Here is a 24303-nt window from a genome sequence, read left to right on the forward strand (position 1 = left end):
TAAAAATTTTTCAAAATTAAATTAATCCTTATTACATTACATGTAATTGATATTTATTTCAATATTAATTCAAGTAGTACAAAAAATGTAAAAAAATTTAACCGTTGTGATACGTGCTCTTAATATATGCAACTTCGTTGTTAAAATTCTATCATATTTTTCAATTGAAGCTACAAGTCGGTGTATGTATTTTTTTTAATGTTCACATCTAAGTATTCATCTACATTACAGGCAAGTGGACTTCAAAATTATTGCATTAAATATTTGCAAGAGACCCTAAAAAAAAAAAAAATACAAAAAGGACACTGTAACACGTAGAATTGTCAAACACACATTTATACCTTAACGAAACGGCCGATAGCCCACCAATGTGCTTCATAAATATTTTTCAAGGTGCAAGTTGATGTATCTTTTGTGGAGATTTAATTTTTCAAGTTGATGTACCTTTTTTTTTTGTTTTGAAAATATAGTGGAATTCATTTCAACAAAAACCAGAGCATTCAGCTGTGATTACATTATGAATAGGAGTTGGACACTCCCCAAACCAACACATGGTGTTTTCCAGCTTTACAGCAAATCTAGCTAATGAATGAGCAGCCTCATTTGCTGTCCTCCACACGTGGACTACTCTCACCAATTCCATACTGTCCTTGATCAACTGGACATCTGCTATCAAATTCCCTGCAATTGACAGGTCCTTCGTCCTTTGATTCATACTTTTAACCACCTGCAGAGATTTTCCTGGTACACATTAAATTTATCCGATTTTTATTTCGAATTTTGATTTAATATAGTCAAATATCAAATTTTCGAATCGAAGTTCGATTTTGATTCAAAAGGATTAAAACTCGGTTTTGATCAGGTTTGAAATTCAATTTTATTCTTTAAGCTTAAAGTTTATTTATTTTTTATTTTATTTTATTTTATTTATTTATATTAATATTAATTTATTAATTAAATATAAAAAAAATACAAAAAACAAAACAAATACAAAAATACAAAAAAAAAACAAAATATAAGAGGCTGATGTCAGTGAGTGTCGTGCATGACACCACTCTCAGCCTTTGTCCAGTCCCTTCACCAGAACCACCCCTACAGCCTACCCTGTCAAACACATGTCCTAATTATCCTGAAACTCAGACACCTATTTCCTTAAAGCACCTAGCTCCTTTTTCTCTCAGCTTTTAGACACATACTTGAACGCCCAAAAACACCAAGCTCGAACACATAGGCACCATGCTTTCCCACGCCCAGAAATCTCAAGCCCTCAGGCCCGAACGACCCAGCCTTTTCGCATGCCCTAACCCTCTAAATCTCAGCCTCCAAACACCCTACAAAACCTTTCACCAAGCACCCTTAACCTTACCCATTACCCATTTCCCTTCTAAACAGACAACTTAAAAAAAAACTAAAAAAAAAATTCATAAAAAAAAAACAACAGTCTTTTTCGCAGGGAGGAACTCAGCATCAAGCTACCTACAAATATAAAGAAAATACATCAATTTTAGTTTATAAAAAAATAATAAATAAAAAAAAAGATCGAAAACTTCAAAACTCGATCTGCTCTTATCAAGGTTATTTTCAGCGAAAGGGAGATCGAATCTAGAAAGATCATGTTGAGAAAAGCTTTTGAAAGATTTTTGGCATTTTTTGGTCACTGGCGATGACTACCGACGATGACCTCAGCGATTGCTGGCACGGTGGCAGGACGTCAACTCATGGGATGCTTGAGAGAATTTTTTTAGCTGAGAAAGTTTTTTTTTTTTAAAAAAGGGATTTGAAATAAAATAAAAAATTTTTGGTTTTATATAAAAGACAAAACCCTAAAACGATGACATTTTAGCTAGAAAAGATTCGTGCGTCAGTGACTCGACTCGAGATTCGTGCAATCCAACCCGTCAACCTGCTTCAATCAGCCTTCAGCCTGTTTAGATGAACCACCATTGAACCAGTTTGGACCAGTCTGAATTGTTGAACCATCGAGCCAACTAGATTAACCCGTTGACTGGACCGTTGACAGGTCTCTTTCAGGTGATTTTTTTATATTTTTATATTTTTTATTTATGTCATTTTAACTTTATTATTATTGTTATTTATGCATGTTTTAAAACTTCTAGAATTTGTTAGAATAAATATTTGTTGTTTTACAATAATAATTATTAGTAATAACAATAATAATGATGATAATATTAATAATAAAAATTATTTTAAAACTTTTAATTCCTTTTAATTTTTTTTATAACCCAAGTGTTAAATAAAAAAATAAATAATAATAAAAATATGTAAGATAATTATAAAATGAACTAGTAATAATGAAAAATTCTCTGCCTAGATGTTGGAAAGAATATAATCGTGTTTTAAATAATGATAATTTCGCCTAGAAGTTAGAAAATTATTATTAAAAAAATCACTAAATAAATTAATAATATTATTAATAATAAATTTTCATAAAAAAAGATTTTTTTAGTAGTATTTGAAAATAAAAAAAATTAAACTTATTTTGAAAATCTGCCTAGATGTTAAAAATTTTTAGAGATCATGTTTTTAAAAATTCAAACTTATAAACCCTCTAAATCCCAAAATCTAAACCTTAAATCCTTCAAATCCTAAAACTAAACCCTAAACCCCAAAATCTAAACCTTAAACCCAAAACCTTATAATCAAAACTCTAAACCCCCAAAACCCTAAAACTAAAACCCTAAACCCTTTAAACCTTAAAAACAAAACCCTAAATCTTCTAAACTTTAAAATCAAAACCTTAAACCCCTCAAACCCTAAAACTAAAACCTTAAACCCTTTAAACCCTAAAAACAAAACTCTAAACCTTCTAAACCCTAAAATTAAAACCTTAAACCCTCTAAACCCTAAAATCCAAGCCCTAAAACCCTTTAAACCCTAAAACACTTAGAACTTAAACCTAAAACCTTAAAATCCAAAATCTCAAACTTTAAAATCCTAAACCCTAAATTCAGCATGCAATTCCAAATCATCACCCAAAAATCATTCAAACCTTAAAACTTCATCCTAAACCTATACTCACAAACATCATGAAACTCTAAGAATACGTGTGAAAATTTCAAGTGAAGTAATTTATTCTCGAATGTCGTTTAGATAATGGGGTATTTAAAAAACCTTATTCGATTAAGTTTTTCATGCGATCCTTAATTAGCTTTAAATAATCAAGTTAAAAACTAATAAATAAAAGGTATAATAATAAAATAAGATCTTAAGTATAAATAGTCGTACCCAAGCTCTGCCTAAATGTTGGAGAGTCAATGTGGTCTCATTATATTTAAGAATCCAACTTTAAAAATTGCATTTCATCACATTACATAACATCCATTGGCATACATACGTTATCATGCTATTGTTGGCAATCGTTTGTATTTCACTATCTTCAATTTTTATTTACTACTTGATAATAAAATGTTTTATAAAAAAGGTAATATGTATTTTAAAGTAATGAGATTATTTAATAAAAAAATGAAAATAATATTCCAAAAGAAATAATCATTGGTACTCTGTCTAGATGTTGAAGAGTCACTAATAATTATCTTTCACTAAAAATGTTATTTTCATTTTAAGAAATATTGTGTTAAATCTTAAACGAAAAGAGTTATTCTAAATTCTGCCTAAATGTTGGAGAATTTTAAGAAAATTCTTTAACTTAAAGATTTTTTCAATATTTTTAAATAAAAGTCTTAACAAAAATTTATTTTAAAATGAAGGGGATTATTATTAAATTTCAAATTAAAATCATTTCATTCAACACTTGAAATAGTACATGATTAATTGGTATCAATTTATTGGCGCGTGGGGGTGCTAATCCTTCCCCAAACGGAATAGACTCCCGGACCCAATCTAATTTTCATAAATCAAAATTTATCTAGTTAATAAACTTTGAGCATGCTTTTATAGTTTTATTAAAAGGATAAACCTTTTAGGTGACTAATCACACCCTAAAAAGAGATTGGTAGCGACTCCTCCTATTTTTTCTTGATTTTAAAATTTCTTACGTCCGGTGATCCCAAAATCGTTACGACAACTTAGCAATTCCACTGGGGACTTTTGAGAGTCAGGTCAAAAATTTTAATTATGCACTATTAGGAATTGTTGGATTTAACTGGTTTTATTTAACATTTAATTTAATCCCCTTTATTTTAATTTTTCAATATATATATATATATACAAGTTAATAAATAAGATAAATTGCATGTCAGTTATTATTTTATTTTGATTTTGTGTTTACGATTTTATTTATGATATTTTGATTAATATGTCATTTTGCACACTTTAGCATATGCATTTACATGCATGAGCTCTACACTCACACTCTGCCCCTTTTTAGGAGGAATTGAAGTAGCTACACTTTCGTGAGATGATAACTTTCGTATTTGCTAGTGAAATACTTTCACTCAGATTAAACTCTTTTTGTTAGTAGCTTACAATAGGTGAAGATCGGGGAGCCTTACTAGTTTATAATAGATGATGATGTGAGAAATTGTTTGAGAACCTTTAAATGCATAAACCTTAATTCGCCATATAGTGAGCCGTAAGACCTAACTTTAGAATAGAGCCATACCGCATTTCTCGAGAAAATTATCTAAAATTAAGATACTATGTATATTTTGTTTTGTCATATACTCTACAACATTGACACTGAGAGAGCATCCAAACTTGGAAGAATATGAAGCTTGAAAATTAAATTTATTGTGACAAAAAACATAATTAAAAATGACTTTAATTATTACAAACTCTTTGTTTCACATTACTAATGATTTTGTGGGAAAGACTTAACAGTGATAAAAGGATGAAATATGGTAAACCTTACATCAAACAAATCAATGGTAAAAAAAGAATAGGGTAATTTAGGAAGGACCTAACCAAATGTCAAGCATGTTTCACAGGGGCAAGCTACTTAGTGGTTTGGTTTCCAATATTGCCTGGAACCATATTAAAATGATGTGCCCTTGGAAGAATTTTAAGATGAGATAGAGATTAAAAGGTGGCCAATTCACATTTGGTTTTTGTAGAGAGGCTCTCTTTTCATTTAGATTTTTTTAAAGGGTGCAATAGTAATTTGTTTTTTTTTTCCTTTTTATACAAAAGCTGTGATCTGAATATAATAACAGATTACAAGATTTGAATCCAAAATTATTAAATATTATTTTTAAAAATAACTGTGCGACCAACTTAATTAAAACCTTAATTCAAATAGCAAATTTTATGATTACTTTTGTCAGTGAAGAAACTTTACATTCAGCTTATTCGAGTTAAAGTTTCTTTTTGAATGATTAGATACAGACTATTATTTCTTTTTCTTTTCATCAAAACTTAATACAAACTCAGGCAGCCTTTGGCTTTGGCTTCATTCGCTTTGCTTTCGAATACAAGAAGACTCCAGTAAGAGCCACTGCAATGCCTGCAGTCCAAATCAGTCACAGTTAAATATTAATAGAATATAAGTGCAATTTTTTTCAATTTGATTAGTGCATGTAAAAGCTGATGATCAAGGAAGAATTGTCCACTGCCATGTTTAAACAATTGGTTGATGAACAAGTTTACTAAGGGAATTAATGGGTGAAACAGGCGTTTGAAAGAAGATAACTGAAAAGACGATGACCACAACTCTCTTAACACAATTTCCTACAGAGTGTGTAACTGGGGATACCATTTGCAGCATCATGTAAGAGACCTGCAAAACAGAAAACATGGCATTTCGACTTCGATTAGAGGACTAGAAATTAGGCATTCCCTACTGCTATATTTACTATGATTACTCACGAACTGCATAATTTTAGGATAAAAAAGCAAATTACAATATATACAAACAGGCTCACCTGCTGATAACTGTGGAAACAGAATCCTGCCAGAGGAGATCTTATGCATAGCTCTCTAATATTCAAACCTTGGTTTGAATTGATTCAAGGGAAAAAAAAAAAGGAACAGCTTCATGTTTATTGCATTTCAAGCTCTAATTGTTGCTTTAAGACAACATCAGCATTTGCTTTCTAAAGGTGCTATAGCTACTTACAGCAGATTGTAGATATGGAGTGAATTTGACACCTTCCATTAAAAGGGCAGCAGGAACCAATAGGATAAACGAAATTATGGTTATTACAGAGAAGAGATTGATATTGTCCAAAGTGTACTGTTTAAAAAGTGAGGATTAGAGCCCAGATGACATAATCAATCAGATAAATAAGAAATCACCTTGTAAAATCAAGAGCATAATTGTCATACTTCTGTCATAAAACAGCGGTAACTCAATGACATTTAAAATGTAAAACCATTGTATATTTATGCTTGAATTATTTGTTTTTTTACCTCTTTTTTAACCATGAACTTTTTACTGAGTACGTAACGCGATTGGTTAGTCACATTGAATTATATGATTTTTTACCTCGGATTCCAACCCAACAAATTGGCAAGTTGTAGCTTGTAATGATCAAGCAGTTGATCATCATCAGCCCATGAGTTTCTTATTCGACGCAAATGTTTTTTCTAATCGTAATCAAAGCTACACTGCTAGTTTGGGATCGATGCTTGAGGAAGTTAATCCCTGTGGTTCTGTTGTTGAAGAGAGCAATGCCATGGATTTTGAGATTCCCCTAGAAATGGATTCCTTGAAAAAGGAGCTGGATTTGCTAGAGATGATCTCTCAAGGAAATCTCTAATCATCAGCTGCTGAAAATTGCAAGAACTTTCTAATTATAGTTTGGATCAAAGCATTTTATCGAGAAAATGATAATAAAGGAAAAGACAAGGTTAAGTCATTTTTTCATGATCATCCATAGGATTAAGTACTTTGCTTGTTAAGGTCAGTTTATGTGTTTTAAAGTCTGTTATTTAAATTTATAATGTTTCGGACACGCATCTTTAACTTTACTAACGAACTTTTAATTATTTAATTTCTATAAAGTTTGTATTTTATTAAAGCTTCTATTTCTCTCCATTAATTTTAATTAAGTTATCTAAGCTTAGATTTGTTGACGGATAGCTTGATCTAGCTTTAAGTCCTAGACAAAAATTTCAAATTCAAATTCAATTCAAAATATTATTTGATCAAACTAAACTAGACAAAAGCTTAAACAAAGAATGTAATATATCAATTGGATCGGGGCTAACCCTTGAACATTTATGCCTGATCTAGTGAGTTTGACTCATGGACGATAATTTTAATAACTATCTCAATATAGTTCATATATCAATCTTGTTTGACACATGGACGATGATTTTAATAACTAGCCCAATATAGTTGATATATCAATGTTGGGCTTATTGCTAAAGACTGATAGTCTAATTTAGAGAATAATGATAAGTCATACTGATGTGACACGTGGTTAAGGGTGGGGTATTGCTGATGAGTGACAGGGTAGGGTACTTAAAATTGGAGTTGTAACAGCGAGGGTGGGGTATATATCAATGAGTCACACGGTGGGCATTGCCATATTTTATAATTTGATATATCAATCTTGGGCTGATTGCTGATGACTCATGGTCAAGGGCGGGTTACTCATAATTAAGTTGTCTAGGTTCATTGAAACAGAAACGTATAGTTATGAAACACCAAAATGTCAGTCACAGGTCAAGTGATGATTCATAAAAAGCTAGATTTATTCTTTTTCTGTATATGTTAAAAAGTTAGATGCTTGTATCTTAAAATTTGTTTTAAGTGATGATTTCATTTATACTCTATATTTTTTTGTTTATTTTATTTATATTTTTTATAATTAAATTTATCTCTTTATTATACTTATTTAAGTGATTTATTTGCGAAACTTTTATCCTATATGATGTTAATTAAATTTTAATTTAAAATTATTAGATTAGTAGATCAATTTCGTCAATTTTATTTGCAATGTTAAAAATTTTCAAAATTAAAATTATCCTTATTACATTTACATGTAATTGATAGTCATTTCAATAATTCAAGTAGTAAAAAAATGTGAAAAAAGTAAACTGTTGCGATACGTGCACTTAATATATACAACTTCATTGTTAAATTCTCTCATATTTTCCAATTGAAGCTACAAGTCAGAGCAGGAAGTTGTTATGTTCACATCTAAGTATCTTAATCATAGTAATTATTCATTGGTGATATTGCTACCTAGCATGATTAACCGGCTTTGTTTGCATGACTTTACTTTGAATAGAGAAAAAAGACCCAAAAAAAAAAAAAAAAAAGAACAATGAGTGAACTTAGTTTATAATGTTTTAACAAAGGGAACGTGTGGATTGGTTAAGTTAGAGGAAGATTCCGCCACATTCAGCTTCTAGAAAAGGTCAGGGAGCTCCAAATTTTCTTCTCTCTAGCCGACCCCGCTCTCTGCTATAAGTACACCCAAAAATCAAGGGAGAGATTAAGCAAAAGGATGATCGAAACTCAAACGCAAATAATTCAGCTACTACCAACTGATCATGGATTCAAAAACCATACGAAACCAAGCAAAGGAAAAAAGGGTCTTATTCTCAAAGCGGTTAACTGGCACTGATATCATGAAAAGGTTAGCTATCCGAACCAAGAGTCTTGCATTTCTCCCACGTTTTTGTGGAGGCCATGCCCTGGAGTTGCTGGTTCGAGATGAGAATGGGAAGTGCTGGACTTTAGGATAATGCTAGAATATCATTCAAAGAAGGGTAATTTGTGATTAAGATTACTGGTTTTTATGGCTTTAAATATTTTTCCACTGTAAAAGTCAGTGCTTATCTGTGGGTTTTCTTTCTGATATTTTCGATTTGTGCGGAAATTAGTACTAGCTGGTAACAATAATATAATATATACTAAATTCATAGTGGATACCCACGTTGACATCTCTCTATTTTCATAAAATATATAATAAAATATCCATTTAATCATACAAATATTTGGGAGAATTCAGCATGTCCTGACCTTTTAATTGATTTAAAAGTTTGAGTAATTGATTTGTCATTATTTTAATTATTTTTATTTGAAGAATTGAGACCTCGAATCTTTGAGAAAAAAGGTTATGCATCAACCAATTAAACCAAATGTTTTGGAGCATTATCTTTCATTTTTACTAATTTTTTACCTACCATCCTATCTAAACATTGGGTATGTATAACCTACTGTATATTTTTCCTCCATCAAATCATGCAATTTTAATGACAAAAGGGCAATACAAAGACCTAGGCTAACGCTCAATACAATGCAAACCACCTTGTCCTAATTAATTATGAATTAGCCAGGAAGCAGAAGCCGCTGCTTATTCACTCCAACTCCACTTAAACTTTATCCTCAATCTTCATCATTAAAATAAAATATTGGTTCTTTGGGAGAATCTGCGGCACAATTTCTTTAAATTAAATCTCACAAGTAACACAGAGATTAGTTTTCATTCCATGGCTACCAATCATCCTCAGCATTGATCAGTACCCTTGCATTAATAAAATCGTGTGTGAGATTAAGACATTAAGTCATCCATACTCGGTTTTATGTTTACATTTTGTCGAGACTTTACATTGGATCGTTTCTCCTTTCAGGAAAACATGATCATAAATAAGATCGTTAATCTTGGCTGGGTCCTAAGAGACATAAATCCTTGCTTCAATAAATAGATGGATAGACAGAGAACCCTGGTTCAATTCAAAGCCAGAAAATAGGTTCAGTAATCAGTACCATATATGTCTCCAGTAATGAAGGAAAGAGTCTTTTCAAAGTCCCCAACTCACACTGACGTATGCAAATTATTGACTATTCCAACAGAGAGTGTAGCCTTCTTACCTCGTTTCAGTGGAGGGAATGCCTTGGAGTTGCTAGTTAGGGATGACAATGGCTGCAGCTGGACTTTTGTTTGCTCCCTCCGGAAGACAGGCTATGCCAAACCAGTTCTACAAAAAGGTTGGCGAGACTTTGTTCTTGGTAAAGGTCTCAATGTTGGTGATAAAATCACGTTTTATCAGCAACAATCTGACGATGGGATTAAGGTATTTGGTACTGTTTCCCTCGTTCATGCTATAGTATTGAGTTTGAGAGGGCTATCAAGCCCTCCAGGACTAGAGCTGGTGTTGATAATGCTGGCGGTTGATGATGCTGAACATTCCAATACTCTAGGATACTTATATATAAGTTGCAGAAGCTAGTGGCTAATAAAGTAGAGGTTTAGAATTGAGATTAAAGGACAATATAATCCAAGTCGATCAAGCCAGGGTGCATATGATGGATCTACAGTTCCAAGCATGACAGTGTTTTTTTTTTTTTTTTTAGCATAATAGAGCAAAATAAATATATGTACTCTGGAACGACATTTTGTATATATAGTGCAGACACTCATTTGTGTCCAGACCCAAGTGGACCCATTGGCATTTAGGCCCAAGTAGGCCCATTAGTGTTTAGTGGGCTCGTTGGTGTCTGAACCCGACTAGGCTCATTGACGTCTAGGCCCGATTAGATCCATTGGTGTCAAAGTCCGATTAGGCCCATCCTTGCCTAGGTCCAATTAGATGGTTTCATCATCATCATTATTATTTTTGTTTTTTCTTTTTTTTTTTTCTTTCTTTACTGCTTTCCTTTTATGTTCCAATCCCTTTTTGTTTCAATTCACACGTGCACTAAGAATGAAATTGGGATCAGAATCCCTTGGTCAAACACAGAATCCAATTGCTAAAATTTTGGACCTAAAATCTCATTTGAACAGAATGCAATCCCAAGATTCAAGCTTGTGATTGATTCTATCTGCTTCCTAAAATCATTCCTAAGATTGCCTATAAATTGGACTAATTCTAACACTGAGGAACATACAAAATTTTTTTTTTTAAAAAAAAAAAAGTCTAGAAGAATGTTGGCAGTAAGGGTTTCTGAGATTTAAAGTTGGGATTTAGAGTTTAATTCAAGGTTCTGAGTATGATTTTAGGTTTTTGGAGGTGAATTTAAGGTTGCAGAAGATTCGGAGAAAGTTTAGAGCTATTTGGAAAATTTTTTGGATTTTTTTTGAATTTTTTTGGGTTTTTTGAAAAACTTTAAATTTTTTAGTGAATTTTTTTACGATTGGTTGGAGTTTCCGGCGAGATTCTGGTGAGATTTCCAGAATCCGATGGGTTTTTCAAAAATCGACAGGTTACCAATTTTTTGATTGAATTTCTTGGTAAGTTTTTTAAAAACTAGTGGAATTTTGGTCATCGATTGAAGTTTGCGATGGGTATTTCTAGAGAGAAGGCAAAGAGAGGCTGGTTTAGAGAGAAAAAGGCTCGGGTTATTTTGAGAAAAAAATGCTGAAGCTTGACTTTTATACTACTGTCGAATGATGTCATTTTGGATAAGCTAGGATCCGCGTGTAGACCCAGTAACCCTCGTGTTGACTTGTGCCTTGACCCAACCCGATCACAGGTTTTTTTTTTTTATTTTTTTAATTTTATTTACTTTTATTTTATTTCTTACCTTATTTTTTTATTTTTTTGGTTTTATTTATTTATTTATTTAAAAAAAAAAAGAGAAAAAAATTGTTTCTGCCATTTTTATTTCCAAAAAAGAAAAAAAGTAAAAAAAAAAGAAGAGAAAAAAGAGAAAAATAATTCTACAAAAAAAGTAAAAAAAATGAAAAAATACATTCAAATAAACAAAAATAATTTTTATCCTCTAAAGTATTGAAGGATTGCTTTTAAGTGAGCCTTACCAAACTATTGGGAGGCTTTACTAATTTTTCTAAAATAAAAATTAATAAATCTGATGACAGAGCCTCTTCAAAATGGGACACTAGTCTCCATGAATACTCTTGAGGTGAGAGAATTATCCTAAATTACTACCAAACTATTGAGACAATTTTAGGACTAATTTTTAATATTAAATTATTTGGTAAAATCATAAAAATGATCACGGCTTGAATAATTCAAAATCAAACTGGTACTATCCTATGGATGGCGTTATGGGGGTGTTATAATCTTTTCTAAGCGTAACTGACTCTCGAATTTAACATCTATTTTATAGATCAAATTCAATTAGGTGGCCAATCACACCTAAACAAAAAAGATTGGTGGCGACTCCTCTAATCCATGTCTAGTGGTAGGTCAACGGATCCATACGTTATGACAGTATGGCGACTCCACTGAAGAAACTAAAAGTCAAGCCAATAAATGATTTCTTATTATCCAAGCATTACTTAATAAGTTTGAAATTATTTTATGCCTTTTTATTGCTTATATCTATTTTTTTTATTTATTTTCTTTGTATATACCTGCTTATTTATCTATTCATATTTACTTATCACATATATATATACCTACCATACATTTGCATGTGCATAATATAAGCCCTCCACTCGGGCTCTACCTTGAGGGGGGAGTGAAGTGCCTATGCCATCGTGAGATTTCATGTCTCTGTATGGACCCGCGAAACACTCTCACTTAGATCGAACCATTTTCATTTGTAACTTATGATGGGTAAGGATTGGGGTGCCTTACTAGTCTGTAATGGACCATGATGTAAGAATAATTTGGAGACCTTTTAGAATTAACCCAAACCACATATAGTCAATCCTAAGAGCCCAACCATAGATAGAGCTTTGTCCTCCCATCCTTTTATAGATAATCCAAAAGTCAAGGTCATCTTGTTATTTTACTTGTTATGTGATGTTTACTCTATATGTTACTGAGGTGACTAACTAATTTTTTTATCTTTTATTTCTTTTCATGCACATTTATAAACATATTTACAGATTGCATAGTATTTTTACCTTAAAGTTATTTCAACGAAAGCCCTTATGGATTCTATAGAATGTCAGGTTTGCACCTTATCTACATTATTCAAATGGATTCTCCCATAGATGTGAGGATGGAATCAGAAAAGAGGCAGCTAGAAGAAAAAGATTTTTTGCCACCGGGTTATGTCTCTACACTATTCAGAGAAGTTTACCTACTCTTCAAACATAATGATTTGAAAAGCCTATTGGATATATAGAATAATATGACCCTTTCAAGGCAGGAGGCCTTTTGTAAAAAGTTTAGGCACATTGCATATCTCATGTCAGTGGAGGTTGACTACTCACTTATCAAGGTAATGGTATAATTTTTAGATCCTTCCTATCGATGTTTCATCTTTAATGAGGTTGATCTAATATCAATAATAGAGGTGTACTCAACTCTAGTAGGTATGTATCTATTATATCTAGATAGAATATACAAGAAAATACATAAATCAAGAAGTCACAGAAAGTTAGGTCAAATGCTAGGAATGGGAAAGGAGACCATAGATTCATACATTCGAGAGAAAGGAGATCACAAAGGTATTCCATAAGAGGTTCTCTAGGATTTCATTATCAAGCATCCAAATGATGATCAGGGAATGAATGCATTTACTTTAGCCATATATGGGTTAGTCATTTTCCCTAAAGTCTTGGGCCACTTGAGATAGAAGTGGTAAATTTATTTGAGCATATTGAAAGGGGGTGTAATCCTTCACCAGCTATATTGGTAGGAACTGTCAGATTTCTAAATTTTTGTAGGTAGATTGACAAAGCACGTTTCATGAGCTGCATACCCTTATTATATGTATAGATGAAGAACCATTTTGAATGCAAAAAAAGTGCTTTTACTAAGCTTTATTTTCACACTCAAAGTTCGATTAGGAAATTCTGTCAGAGCACTTGGCCAGAGGAAAAAACTCAAAAAGAGTGAAAATGTCTACTACAGAGACTCACAGCTGGTTAAGTAAAATGGTTAGCTCCATGAATGGACAGGGAACCCGTGTCATATCAATGTGGAGATGAGACAGGGGTTCCACTTTTAGGCTATGGGGGTCGACAGGTTATGCACCATTAATGGTAAGGAAACAACATGGAGCTGAGCAGTTTACTCCTATGACCTATAAGTTTAGCTAGTTTGACTACTTATATGGGGAGCTTGAAATTTTATAGAAAATTGATGACATGATTAAGGCTTAAAAGAAGCCTAAAAAAGTAAGCTTAGGGCCATTTACTAATCAAATCACTTAAGGGTATCTGATTTGAGAAATAAAAGAAGTCAAAAAATTACAATTATGCCTTATGATCTTCACTTGCTAGTGGGCCAAGAGTCAGACAAAAAGCTTTTAGAGTTATAGCATGAAATGGAAAAGGAGAAATTGAGACAAAAAATTTTAAAGTTGTAAGAAGAAAAGGACTAATGGTAAAATAAAACAAAAAAATTAAAAATCCAAGTCCATAAGATTTTCAAATAATGTAGCAAGGCCCAGAAAATTGTTAGAGAATGGGATGATACCCTCAAAGAGCTGAAGGAACTGTGACAAGAGCATAAAAGATTGTGCATACAGATGCATGCCAAAGAAACAAATAACATAGAGTTGGTTTATGGAAATGAAGAGTTAAAAGAAGAATGTGCGTAAATAGAAGATGCTTTTATAGAAGTTAAGCTGGAGAATCAATGACATTCAGACTATATTCTGACTCTGACATCAAAGTTGAATGAATAAAAAAATCATATCAGAATCCTCACAAAAAGGCACAGAGAGTTATCCTATCAGGTGTGGTACCACAAAAAAGAAGGGTTGGAAAGACAAAGGTATATAGAGCACTTCACAACTCAGATAAGCAAGGCCATGATCCAAGTTAACGAGATGGCAAAAAAGGTTGAGGCATTGAGAGCTTTGATTACACCAGTAGGGGAGTATGGATAGAGGCTGTTGAACTTCATTGATGAAGCTAAGGATCAGTATGAACAAGTTAAGCATTTTTATAAAAAGACAATATTAGATTCGATGTAAAACAGACTCCTGTGAAATAAATAAAAGTTTTCTTTTGTTGGATTTTTTAAAGGGTAATTTTTTTTTTCATGTATTTGCATCACATCATTCATTCACTATCATAACAACATCATTGAATCTTTAATTGTGGTACTAAAGTGCAAGAATAGCTATACATCAATACAATACCCGAGTTTGAACTAAAATGATGGAATAGGATAATACAAGCCACTTTGAATGGATAGAAAAAGCCCAAAAAGTACTAAAATGAAAGTTGAGCAAGATCTAAAAGCCTTGGAAAAAGTAACAGAGAAAAATCAATGAAAGAAGATAATTCACAAGAAGTTACTGAATCAGCATATCCTTCAGGCTTCAATCCACAACAAAATCAAACCACACCAATCTTCCAACCCCAACAGGTAGCTTTCTCAAAATACAACTACCCAAGAATAACCTATACACCAAGTCATGAGAGTGTCCAAAGTTATGATATCCTATTTTTACTGAAAAAGTAGCTGACCCATTCTACTCCTTACTAGGGGTGTAAATGATACATTAGTACTCGCAAGCTACTCGGGTTCGATTCGAAAAAAACTCGAATTCGGTTTGATTATTATCGAGTCGAGCTCGAGCTCGAGTAGCTTGACTTATCGATCGAGTCGAATTCGAGTATTATTATATCTGACTCGAGTAGCTCGCGAGCCTAATCGAGCTTTTATATTTAAATATATTTTTATTATTTTAATTAATAAAATATTTCGAGTCCGAGTTCGAGTTCGAGCATGAATAATCGAACTCTTGTCGAGTATACGAATCGAGCTTATTTTTACATATTAATCGAGCTTAATCGAGCGAGCTCGAGTAGTTCGAATTCGATCATGAATCGAGCTCGAGCTTGAAAAATAAAACTCGATCGAGCTCGAGTCGAGTATCGAGCTCCGAGTTATGAGTCGAGCTCGAGCTCGAGCTTCTCACTACTCGGCTCAGCTTGGCTCGTTTACAGCCCCACTCCCTACTATAGATGAAGTAAAAGAGAAAGAAAAGCCACAGATAGTTGCACCCTTAGAAAGTTTTAAAACTGATCAGGTCATGAGTAGGCTTGAGGAAAGATTAAGAGCTGTAGAGGGAACAGATTTTTATAGATCTATGGATGCTGTGAGACTTTACCTAGTACCAGATGTGGTGGTGCCACCTAAGTTTAAAGTATCAAAGTTTGAGAAATATGACGGTACTAAGTGCCCTATCACCATATCACCATGTACTGTTGAAAATGATAACACATGCTAATAATGAGAAATTGCTTGTGCATGTGTTTCAAAATAGCTTAACGAGATCTGTGACAAAGTGGTATGTGCAGTTAGACGGGACTCGTATAAAGACATGAAAAGATCTGACTCGATCTTTTATTAATTAATATCATCATATTATTGATATGGCTCCTAATCGCCTTTCTTTATAAACAATGAAAAAGAAAGCATTTAAATCCTTCAAGCAATATGCTCAATGGTGACGAGATGTAGTTGCCTAAGTACAACCTCTATTGATAGAGAAAAAAACTACTGTATTGTTTATGAGTACTCTAAAGTCACCTTATTATGAGAGGATGATAAAAAATGCAACTAAAAACTTTACTGATATGGTGATTTTGAGAGAGATCATCGAGAATGCCATAAAAATGATAAGCTTGAAGGAGGTAAGTCTTCCAAAAAAGCACTTAAGAAGAAAAAAAAAATAAGACTCAAGCTGTGAGTCTTGAATGGTAGTAATTCAAAAGTTACTCTCGACCTACCTATCCTACATATCATCACACGTGAACCAGACTTCTGCATCTCCTTACCAATTAACCACCCAACCCTCTTATCCATCTTTACTAAGATCTCCTACACAGCCAGTCAACACCACTAATGATGTTAAAAAATCATGAACAAGGGAAAGACCCACACTTGATCCTATCCTCATGAGTTACATGAAGCTATATCAAGAGCTCTACAAAAATAATTTAATTGCTTTTATCCCTGCTAAGTAGCTTGAACCTCTTTACCCTAAATGGTATGATTCCAATGGTTACTGTGACTATCATTTTCGAGTAACAGGGCACTCTACTGAGAATTACGTGCCTTTCAAGCATAGAGTACAAAGCTTGATGAAGAAAGAGTTGATAAGTTTTGATACCAGTGGAAGTTCAGTACCCAATGTCAGTGGGAATCCCTTATCCAGTCATACAGTCAATACTTTGGATGGGGGTGAAAGACATACGAAAAGAAAAGTAAAAAAGCTTAAGATGTTATTTGACCAGCTTTATGAAGTTTTATATAAGGCTAGGATGATACAACCAGTAACTCTATACATTTATGTGGGAAGATGTATCCCAAACGTAATATGTAAGTATCATGATGGGACACCAAGACATTCGACTGATATTTGCAAGCAATTTTGTGGTGAAGTTCAGAAGCTAATGGACTTCTACTAAATAGAATTTTACAAAGAGTCAAGAGCCCCAGAAGATATTGAAGTGGCTATGACAGATAGGTAGGTGCCAAAACCTATCACCATATGCTATAAGGAGAAGCCACAATCAACTGGGAATAAGTTTGTTCCCAAACTAATAGCTCTCAAAGTTTTACACCCATTTTCTTGTAAATATAACAAAACAATGCCTTAGAAATATAAGTGCGAGGTGACAACTCAGAGGCAACAAAGGCCAAAAGCTGAAACTACCAATATAACAGGAATATGGGGCATAACTAGAAGCGAAAGATGTTATACTCTGAAGACTTTAGAAAAAATAAGAAAAGCAAACTGAACTAGAGATCCCAGATAAAGATACTTCGAAGTCTGTGCTTAAAAAAAATGCTTGCGAGTTTTTAAAGTTTGTCAAGCACAGTGAATATTTTATGATGAAGCAATTGAATAAGATGTCAGCCAAAATTTTTTTACTATCACTTTTCCTGAACTCTGAACCATATCGCAATGCCTTGTTGAAGGTATTAAATTAAGCTTATGTGGCCCATAATGTATTTGTGGAGTATATGAATCATTTGACAAGGAATCTAGTAGTGGCATTTCACATCTCTTTCAGTGATAATAAGATTTTGCCTGAAGGTAGAAAAAGCACCAAGGTATTGTACATCACTGTCAAATGTAAAGGCATATAGTAGCTAAGGTCTTTATTGATAATGGATCAGCTATTAATGTCATCCTATGTGCACTCTAGCCAAGCTGCCCTTTGATATGTCATATATCGAAAATAGTCAGATGGTGGTTTGAGCATTTGACGGGACTAGATGAGAAGTCTCAGAGGATGTTGAGTTGTTGATACAAATTAGACTATGTGTTTTCAACATAAAATTCCAGGTTATGAATATCTTTTCATCATATAGTTACTTATTGGGAAAACTATGGATCCATAAGGCAGATGCCATCCTTTCCTCATTGCACCAAAAAATCAAATTCAATGTAGAAAGACAATTGGTAATTATGGTTGAAAAAGAATATCTATCGGTAACCGAACCCATAAATACCCCATATGTGGAAGCGATAGAAGAATCATTAAAGTGCCCTTACCAATCTTTTGAACCTGTCAATGTAGTGAGTGAAAGGCTTAAATTCAGTCAGATTATAATCAATCAGATGGTCAACAAGGGTTGAAGTATCAAATTTGGCCTAAGTAAAAGCCTTCAAAGACTTAGAGAGATTCTTAAGATAAAAGATCATAGCTGCAGATCAAGTTTGGGTTATAGGATAAAAGAATTGTAAAACAATGACAAAAGGGCACATAATAGGGTAATGATCTTCTTTCGATTAGCTGAAATTTTTATTCCTGAAGAATACATGCACCACAGAACTGAAGAAAACACAAAAGAAGAACTAGAGTGTGAAAAAGCTTTTACCAAGTTATCCATTCACATGATGGATAATGAGAGTTAAAATGAAGAAGCTTTAGTTTCCCTTACCTGTTGGGATATGAATTACAGAATTGAAAAGTCATCCAAATACCTATTGTTTCTAATATTTTTTCAGTATAATCTCATCTCTCAATTTTTATGCCCAAAAGCATTGGGATGAACTCTTATATTTGAGCTTTTTATTTTTTATTATGTTAATAAAAGTATGAGCATGCATTTTATGCATTTCTTCCATTTCATCTATCACCTCATCAAAATTTTTTGCCAATATTTCTTGTTTTATTAATTTTCAAGTCTTCAAATGAATGTGAAGGTAATCATGACAATGATCCAGGGTTTAATTTTAAAAATTTAATTAATACTAATGAACTTGATACCGAAAAAAATTTTAAGAAATATAGTTTATCTTCGGATTTAATGAGACTAATTGAACAAGAAGATAAATCCATTGAGCTTCATCAAGAGATTATTGAATTGATCAATTTGAGTAATATCGAAACCAAAAAAGAAGTCAAGATTGATACTTCACTCATAATGGTTGAATGATAACGATTAAAAGATTTGCTCTATGAGTTTGTAGATGTATTTACCTAGTCCTACCAAGATATGCCTGGACTCAACACTGAAATAGTAGAGCATAGGCTACCATTGAAGCTAGAATGCAAACCGATTAAAAAACAATTCAATGTAGGCTTTTTGCAAGTGGCTAAATATTTTAAATGGGTAGCTAATATAGTACATGTTCCTAAAAAAGATGAAAAGGTATGAATGTGTGTAGATTATCGAGATCTGAATAGAGCTAATCTAAAGAATAATTTTCTTTTACCTCACATAGATACATTGGTGGATAATACAGCCCAACGTTCAATGTTCTCTTTCATGGATAGATTTTTTTACTATAATCAGATTAAGATAGCCTAAGATGATATGGAGAAGACCACATTTATCACTATGTGAAAAATTTTTTGTTACAAAGTTATACCTTTTGGATTGAAAAATGTTGAGGTAACCTATCAAAGAGTCATGGTAACCCTTTTTCACGATATGATGCATAAGGAAATCAAAGCATATGTGGATGACATGATTACCAAATCTCAAAAAAAAAAAGATCATGTGGTTAACATTCAAAAATTATTTGAGAGATTGAGGAAGTTTAACTCAAACTGAATCCGGCTAAGTGTACACTTAGGGTTGGTCTGAGAAGTTATTGGGATTTATAGTTAGCAAAAGAAGAATAGAAGTTGATCTGGATAAAATTCAAGCCACTCAGAATCTATCCCCTTCAAGCACACAAAAGGAGATTCGAGATTTGTTAGGTAGATTAAACTACATTTTCTGTTTATTTTTTAACTCACTTTCAAATGCGACCCCATTTTCAAACTCTTTCAAAAAAATAATCCTGAAGAATAGGATGAACAATGCCAAGAAGCCTTCGATAAGATTAAACAATACTTATCAAATCTTTTAATATTAGCACCTTCTGTTTTAAGAAAGCCATTGATTCTATATATGGTAGTACATGAGAAATCAATGAGATGTGTGTTAGGCCAATAAAATGAATCTGATAAGAAAAAAAAACTATCTATTACTTGAGTAAAAAATTTACAAAGTATGAGTCAAAGTATTCATAGCTAGAGAAAATATGTTATGTTTTAGCTTGAACAGCTAAGAGACTCAGGTAATATATGTTCTATCACATGACTTGGCTCATAGCTAAGCTGGATCCCATCAAATACATTTTTGAGAAACCATCACTATTAGAAATAATCACAAGATGACAAGTGATGCTTTTTGAATATGACATAGTGTATGTGAGCCAAAAAGCAATTAAGGGAAGTGTAATTATTGAATTCTTGGTAGACAAGGTCGCTAATGATTATGAGTCCATGAGACTTGATTTTTTAGATAAGGAACTAATGGCCATCTCAGAGTTAGAAGAAGATGATGAGAAAGAGACATGGAAAATGTGTTTCGATAGGGCTTCTAATGCCATAGGACATAGGATCGAAACAGTCTTAATATCTTCAATGGAGCACTACTATCTTATCATAGCAATATTAAATTTCAACTGCACCAATAATGTAGTCGAATATGAGGCATATGTTATGAGGTAGCATGCTACTTTGGATAGAAAAATGGAAACATTAAAGGTGTTTAGAGATTCAGCTCTAGTCATTTATCAATTGAAAGGTGAATCAAAAACAAGAGATTTCAAACTCATCCCTTATCACAAATACATCTTAGAGTTGTGCAAACAATTTAAAGTGATTCAGTTTGAACATTTACATCGAAAAAAAATAATATTGCAGATGCTTTGGCTACTTTGGTCGTAATGGTATAGATTGGTGATACTGTAAAGATTCAACCTATCAATTTAGATATCAAAGACATACCAGTACATTGTGCTAACTTGAAAGAAGAGAAGGATGACCTCTTTGGTATTATGATATTATGCAATATCTAAAGAATCAATAATACTCAGATCAAGCAACAAAAATTTATATGAGAATCTTGAGAAGGTTGGCTATAAGATTTTTTCTGGACGAAAAAATTTTGTACGAATGAGGTAAAGACCAAGTGTTATTACATTGTGTAGACACTTTTGAAGCTAAAAAAATTATTGAGAAAGTTCACAATGGCCCATGTAGAGCACATGCAAATGAACATATGATGACAAGACATGTTATATAAGCTGGATATTACTAGTTGATAATGGAAAAAGATTGCATCGATTATACTAAAAAATACCACAAATGCCATATTTATGCTAACTAGATTTATGCTTCGCCTAGTGTTTTACATGTTATAGCACCACCTTGGCCATTTTTTATGTGAGGGATGGATGTCATTAGGCCTATCACACCAAAAGCCTCGAACGAGAATAGATTTATTTTTGTGATAATTGATTACTTTACTAAATAGGTCGAAGCTGTTGGTCTTATTAATTCTGATACAGTGAATAAGTACTTTGCTTAACAAAAACAAAAAACAAAAAACAAAAAAAAGGGTTCAAGTTGAAAACTCGAAAGGGCAACTTGGATCCAAAGGAAGAGGTTCAGGTTGAAACCTTGAAAGGCAGCCTGAATTGAATAGAATATGGCATCACTTGGAAGGCATATCGGGGACAGTGAACTTCAAAGAGCTTTAAGGTGTTAGGGCATCATATCTTGATTGAGTTTTTGAAAGAAATCCAAAAATTATTATCATGGTTATCTAATCATTTATCTTGGGGGACTGCTACCCCAAATAGCTACTCTTGTGCATTTTTTTTATCTCTACACCATCATTTGTAATTGATTGTGCAAATAAATAACAGCTATCTTATTATTCTCTTAGTCTTATACATTACCCTTTCTCTTTATACCTTACCATGAATAAAAAAAAATGCATAATTTGTATCCCACACTTTGAAATAGGATAGTGATTAATAATCGAACAAAATCATAAGATGTGTGTATTACTTTAAAAAATTAATAGAGACAAAGACCAAAGATGAGCTCCTCCTATATAAGAGCAGAATAGCTTCTATAGCCCTCTTAGGGATAAAAATAAATATTCAAGCTGATGAGAGATGGTTTATTTACCAAATATATGTATTCAGGTTGATTAAAAATGGTTTCTTTGCCAAAGACATACATTTATGATGGTTTTTTCGTTAAAATACGCAGTAAAGATAAATATTCAAGATAAAGAAGGGTGGTTTCTTTGCTAAAGAGGTGAAAAATAAGGATGTAGAGACCTCAGTACCATAATTAATGTTTTGTTTATATTTTAGATAGGACACACATTTACATTATTCGCTCACTTGATCTTGGCTCAATCTGGATTATTTCTCATGATTTATGGTTTCGTCTCGATCATTTATTTTTTACCTCGACTTGGTCCTAATCACTTTTATTTTGACTTGTGATTTTGTCCCAGTCATATGATTCGTGATTTTATCTTGATCATTTATTTTTAACTTCGACTCGATCTTGATCGTTTTATTTTGACTTGTGATTTTATCTCGATCATACGATTCGTGGTTTTGTCTCGATCATACGATTCGTGATTTCGTTTCAATCTTTTATTTTTTACCTCAACTTGGTCTTATTCGCTTTATTTTGACTCGTGGATTCATCACGATCATACAATTCGTGATTTCATCTCGATCATTTATTTTTGATCTCAACTCAGTCTTGGTCGTTTTATTTTGACTTGTGATTTCATTTCGATCACATAATTTATGGTTTCATCCCAATCATTTATTTTCGATCTCGACTTGATCCTGGTCATTTTTTTTTGACTCGTGGTTTTGTCTCGATCATACAATTCATAGTTTTATCTCGATCATTTATTTTCAACATCGACTCGATCTTGATCGTTTTATTTTGACTTGTGGTTTTGTCTCAATCACATGATTCATGGTTTTATCTTGATCATTTACTTTCAACATCGACTCGATCTTGGTCGTTTTATTTTGACTCATGATTTCATCCTAGTCATACGATTCGTGATTTCGTCTCGATCATTTATTTTCGATCTCGACTCGGTCCTAATCACTTTATTTTGACTCGTGGTTTCATCCCAGTCATACGATTCATGATTTCATCCTGATCATTTATTCTCAACCTCGACTTGGTTCTAGTCACTTTATTTTAACTTGTGGTTTCGTCTCAGTCACATTACTCGTGATTTTATCTTGATCATTTTTTTTCAACCTCGACTCGATCCTGGTTACTTTATTTTGACTCATGGTTTCGTCTCGATCGTTTAATCTTGAATCAGTCCAGATCCTTTCTTATGATCCGTGGTTTCATCCTGATCAATTACTTTTGACCTCCACTCGACCCTATTCACTTCATCTTGACTCGTGGTTTCATTTTGGTCACTTGATTTTGGTTTAATTAAGGTCATTTTATAAATTCGAAGATCGTACTTGATTTGACTTGAATAGAGTGGGTGTCTAGGTCTTTGCAGCATCTCTATCTAATAAGAATGTGCAAAGACAGACAGTTGTAGACACCCATTTGTGTCCAGGCTTAAGTGGGCCCATTGGCATCTGGGCCCATTGGCATCTGGGCCCAAATGGGCCCATTGGTGTCTAGTGGGTTCGTTGTGTCTAAACCCAACTAGGCCCATTTGTGTCTAGGCTCGATTATGCCTATTGACGTCCAGGCTCGATTAGTTCTATTGGTGTCTAGGCCAAATTAGGCCCATCCTTGCCCAAGTCCAATTAAATGGTTTCATCATCATCATCATCATCATTATTACTATTATTATTATTTTATTTTATTGTTTTTTCTTTTTCTTTTCTTTCTTTACTGCTTTCCTTTTCTGTTCCAATCCTTTTTTTGTTTCAATTCACACGTGCACAAAGAATGAAATTGGGATTAAAATCCTTTGGTTAAACACAAAATCGAATTGCTAAAATTTTAGACCTAAAATCTCGTCTGGACAAAATATAATCTTAAGATTCAAGCTTGGGATTGATTCTATTCATTTCCTAAAATCATTCCTAAGACTACCTATAAATTGGATTAATTCTAACATCGAGGAACACACAAAATTTAAAACAAAAAAAAGAAAATCTGGAAGAATTTTGGCATTAAGGGTTTCTGGGATTTGAAGTTGGGATTCAGGGTTTAATTCGGGGTTCTAAGTGTGATTCTAGGTTTCTTGAGTTGAATTTAAGGTTGCAAAAGGTTCGGGGAAGGTTTAGAGCTA

At 32.8% G+C, this 24303-nt stretch overlaps 1 protein-coding gene across 1 annotated transcript in view; it reads right to left on the minus strand.

Annotated features, from left to right (window-relative positions):
• Positions 1–5345: 5345 nt before the first annotated feature.
• The window catches only part of LOC111293466 (phosphoenolpyruvate/phosphate translocator 2, chloroplastic-like), a 42069-nt gene continuing 23111 nt past the window's right edge, over positions 5346–24303 (minus strand). Inside the window, exons 4-7 of the mRNA XM_089766306.1 lie at positions 6031–6151; positions 5841–5908; positions 5566–5695; positions 5346–5422 (exon numbers count right to left, since the gene is read on the minus strand). Of these exons, the coding sequence (XP_089622432.1) occupies positions 5346–5422; positions 5566–5695; positions 5841–5908; positions 6031–6151 (396 nt within the window). The remainder of the gene's footprint in view (positions 5423–5565; positions 5696–5840; positions 5909–6030; positions 6152–24303) is intronic.

Source organism: Durio zibethinus, chromosome 10 (assembly GCF_047325235.1).
Source record: "Durio zibethinus cultivar Kanyao isolate XHJ-2024 chromosome 10, ASM4732523v1, whole genome shotgun sequence".
NCBI lineage: Eukaryota > Viridiplantae > Streptophyta > Magnoliopsida > Malvales > Malvaceae > Durio > Durio zibethinus.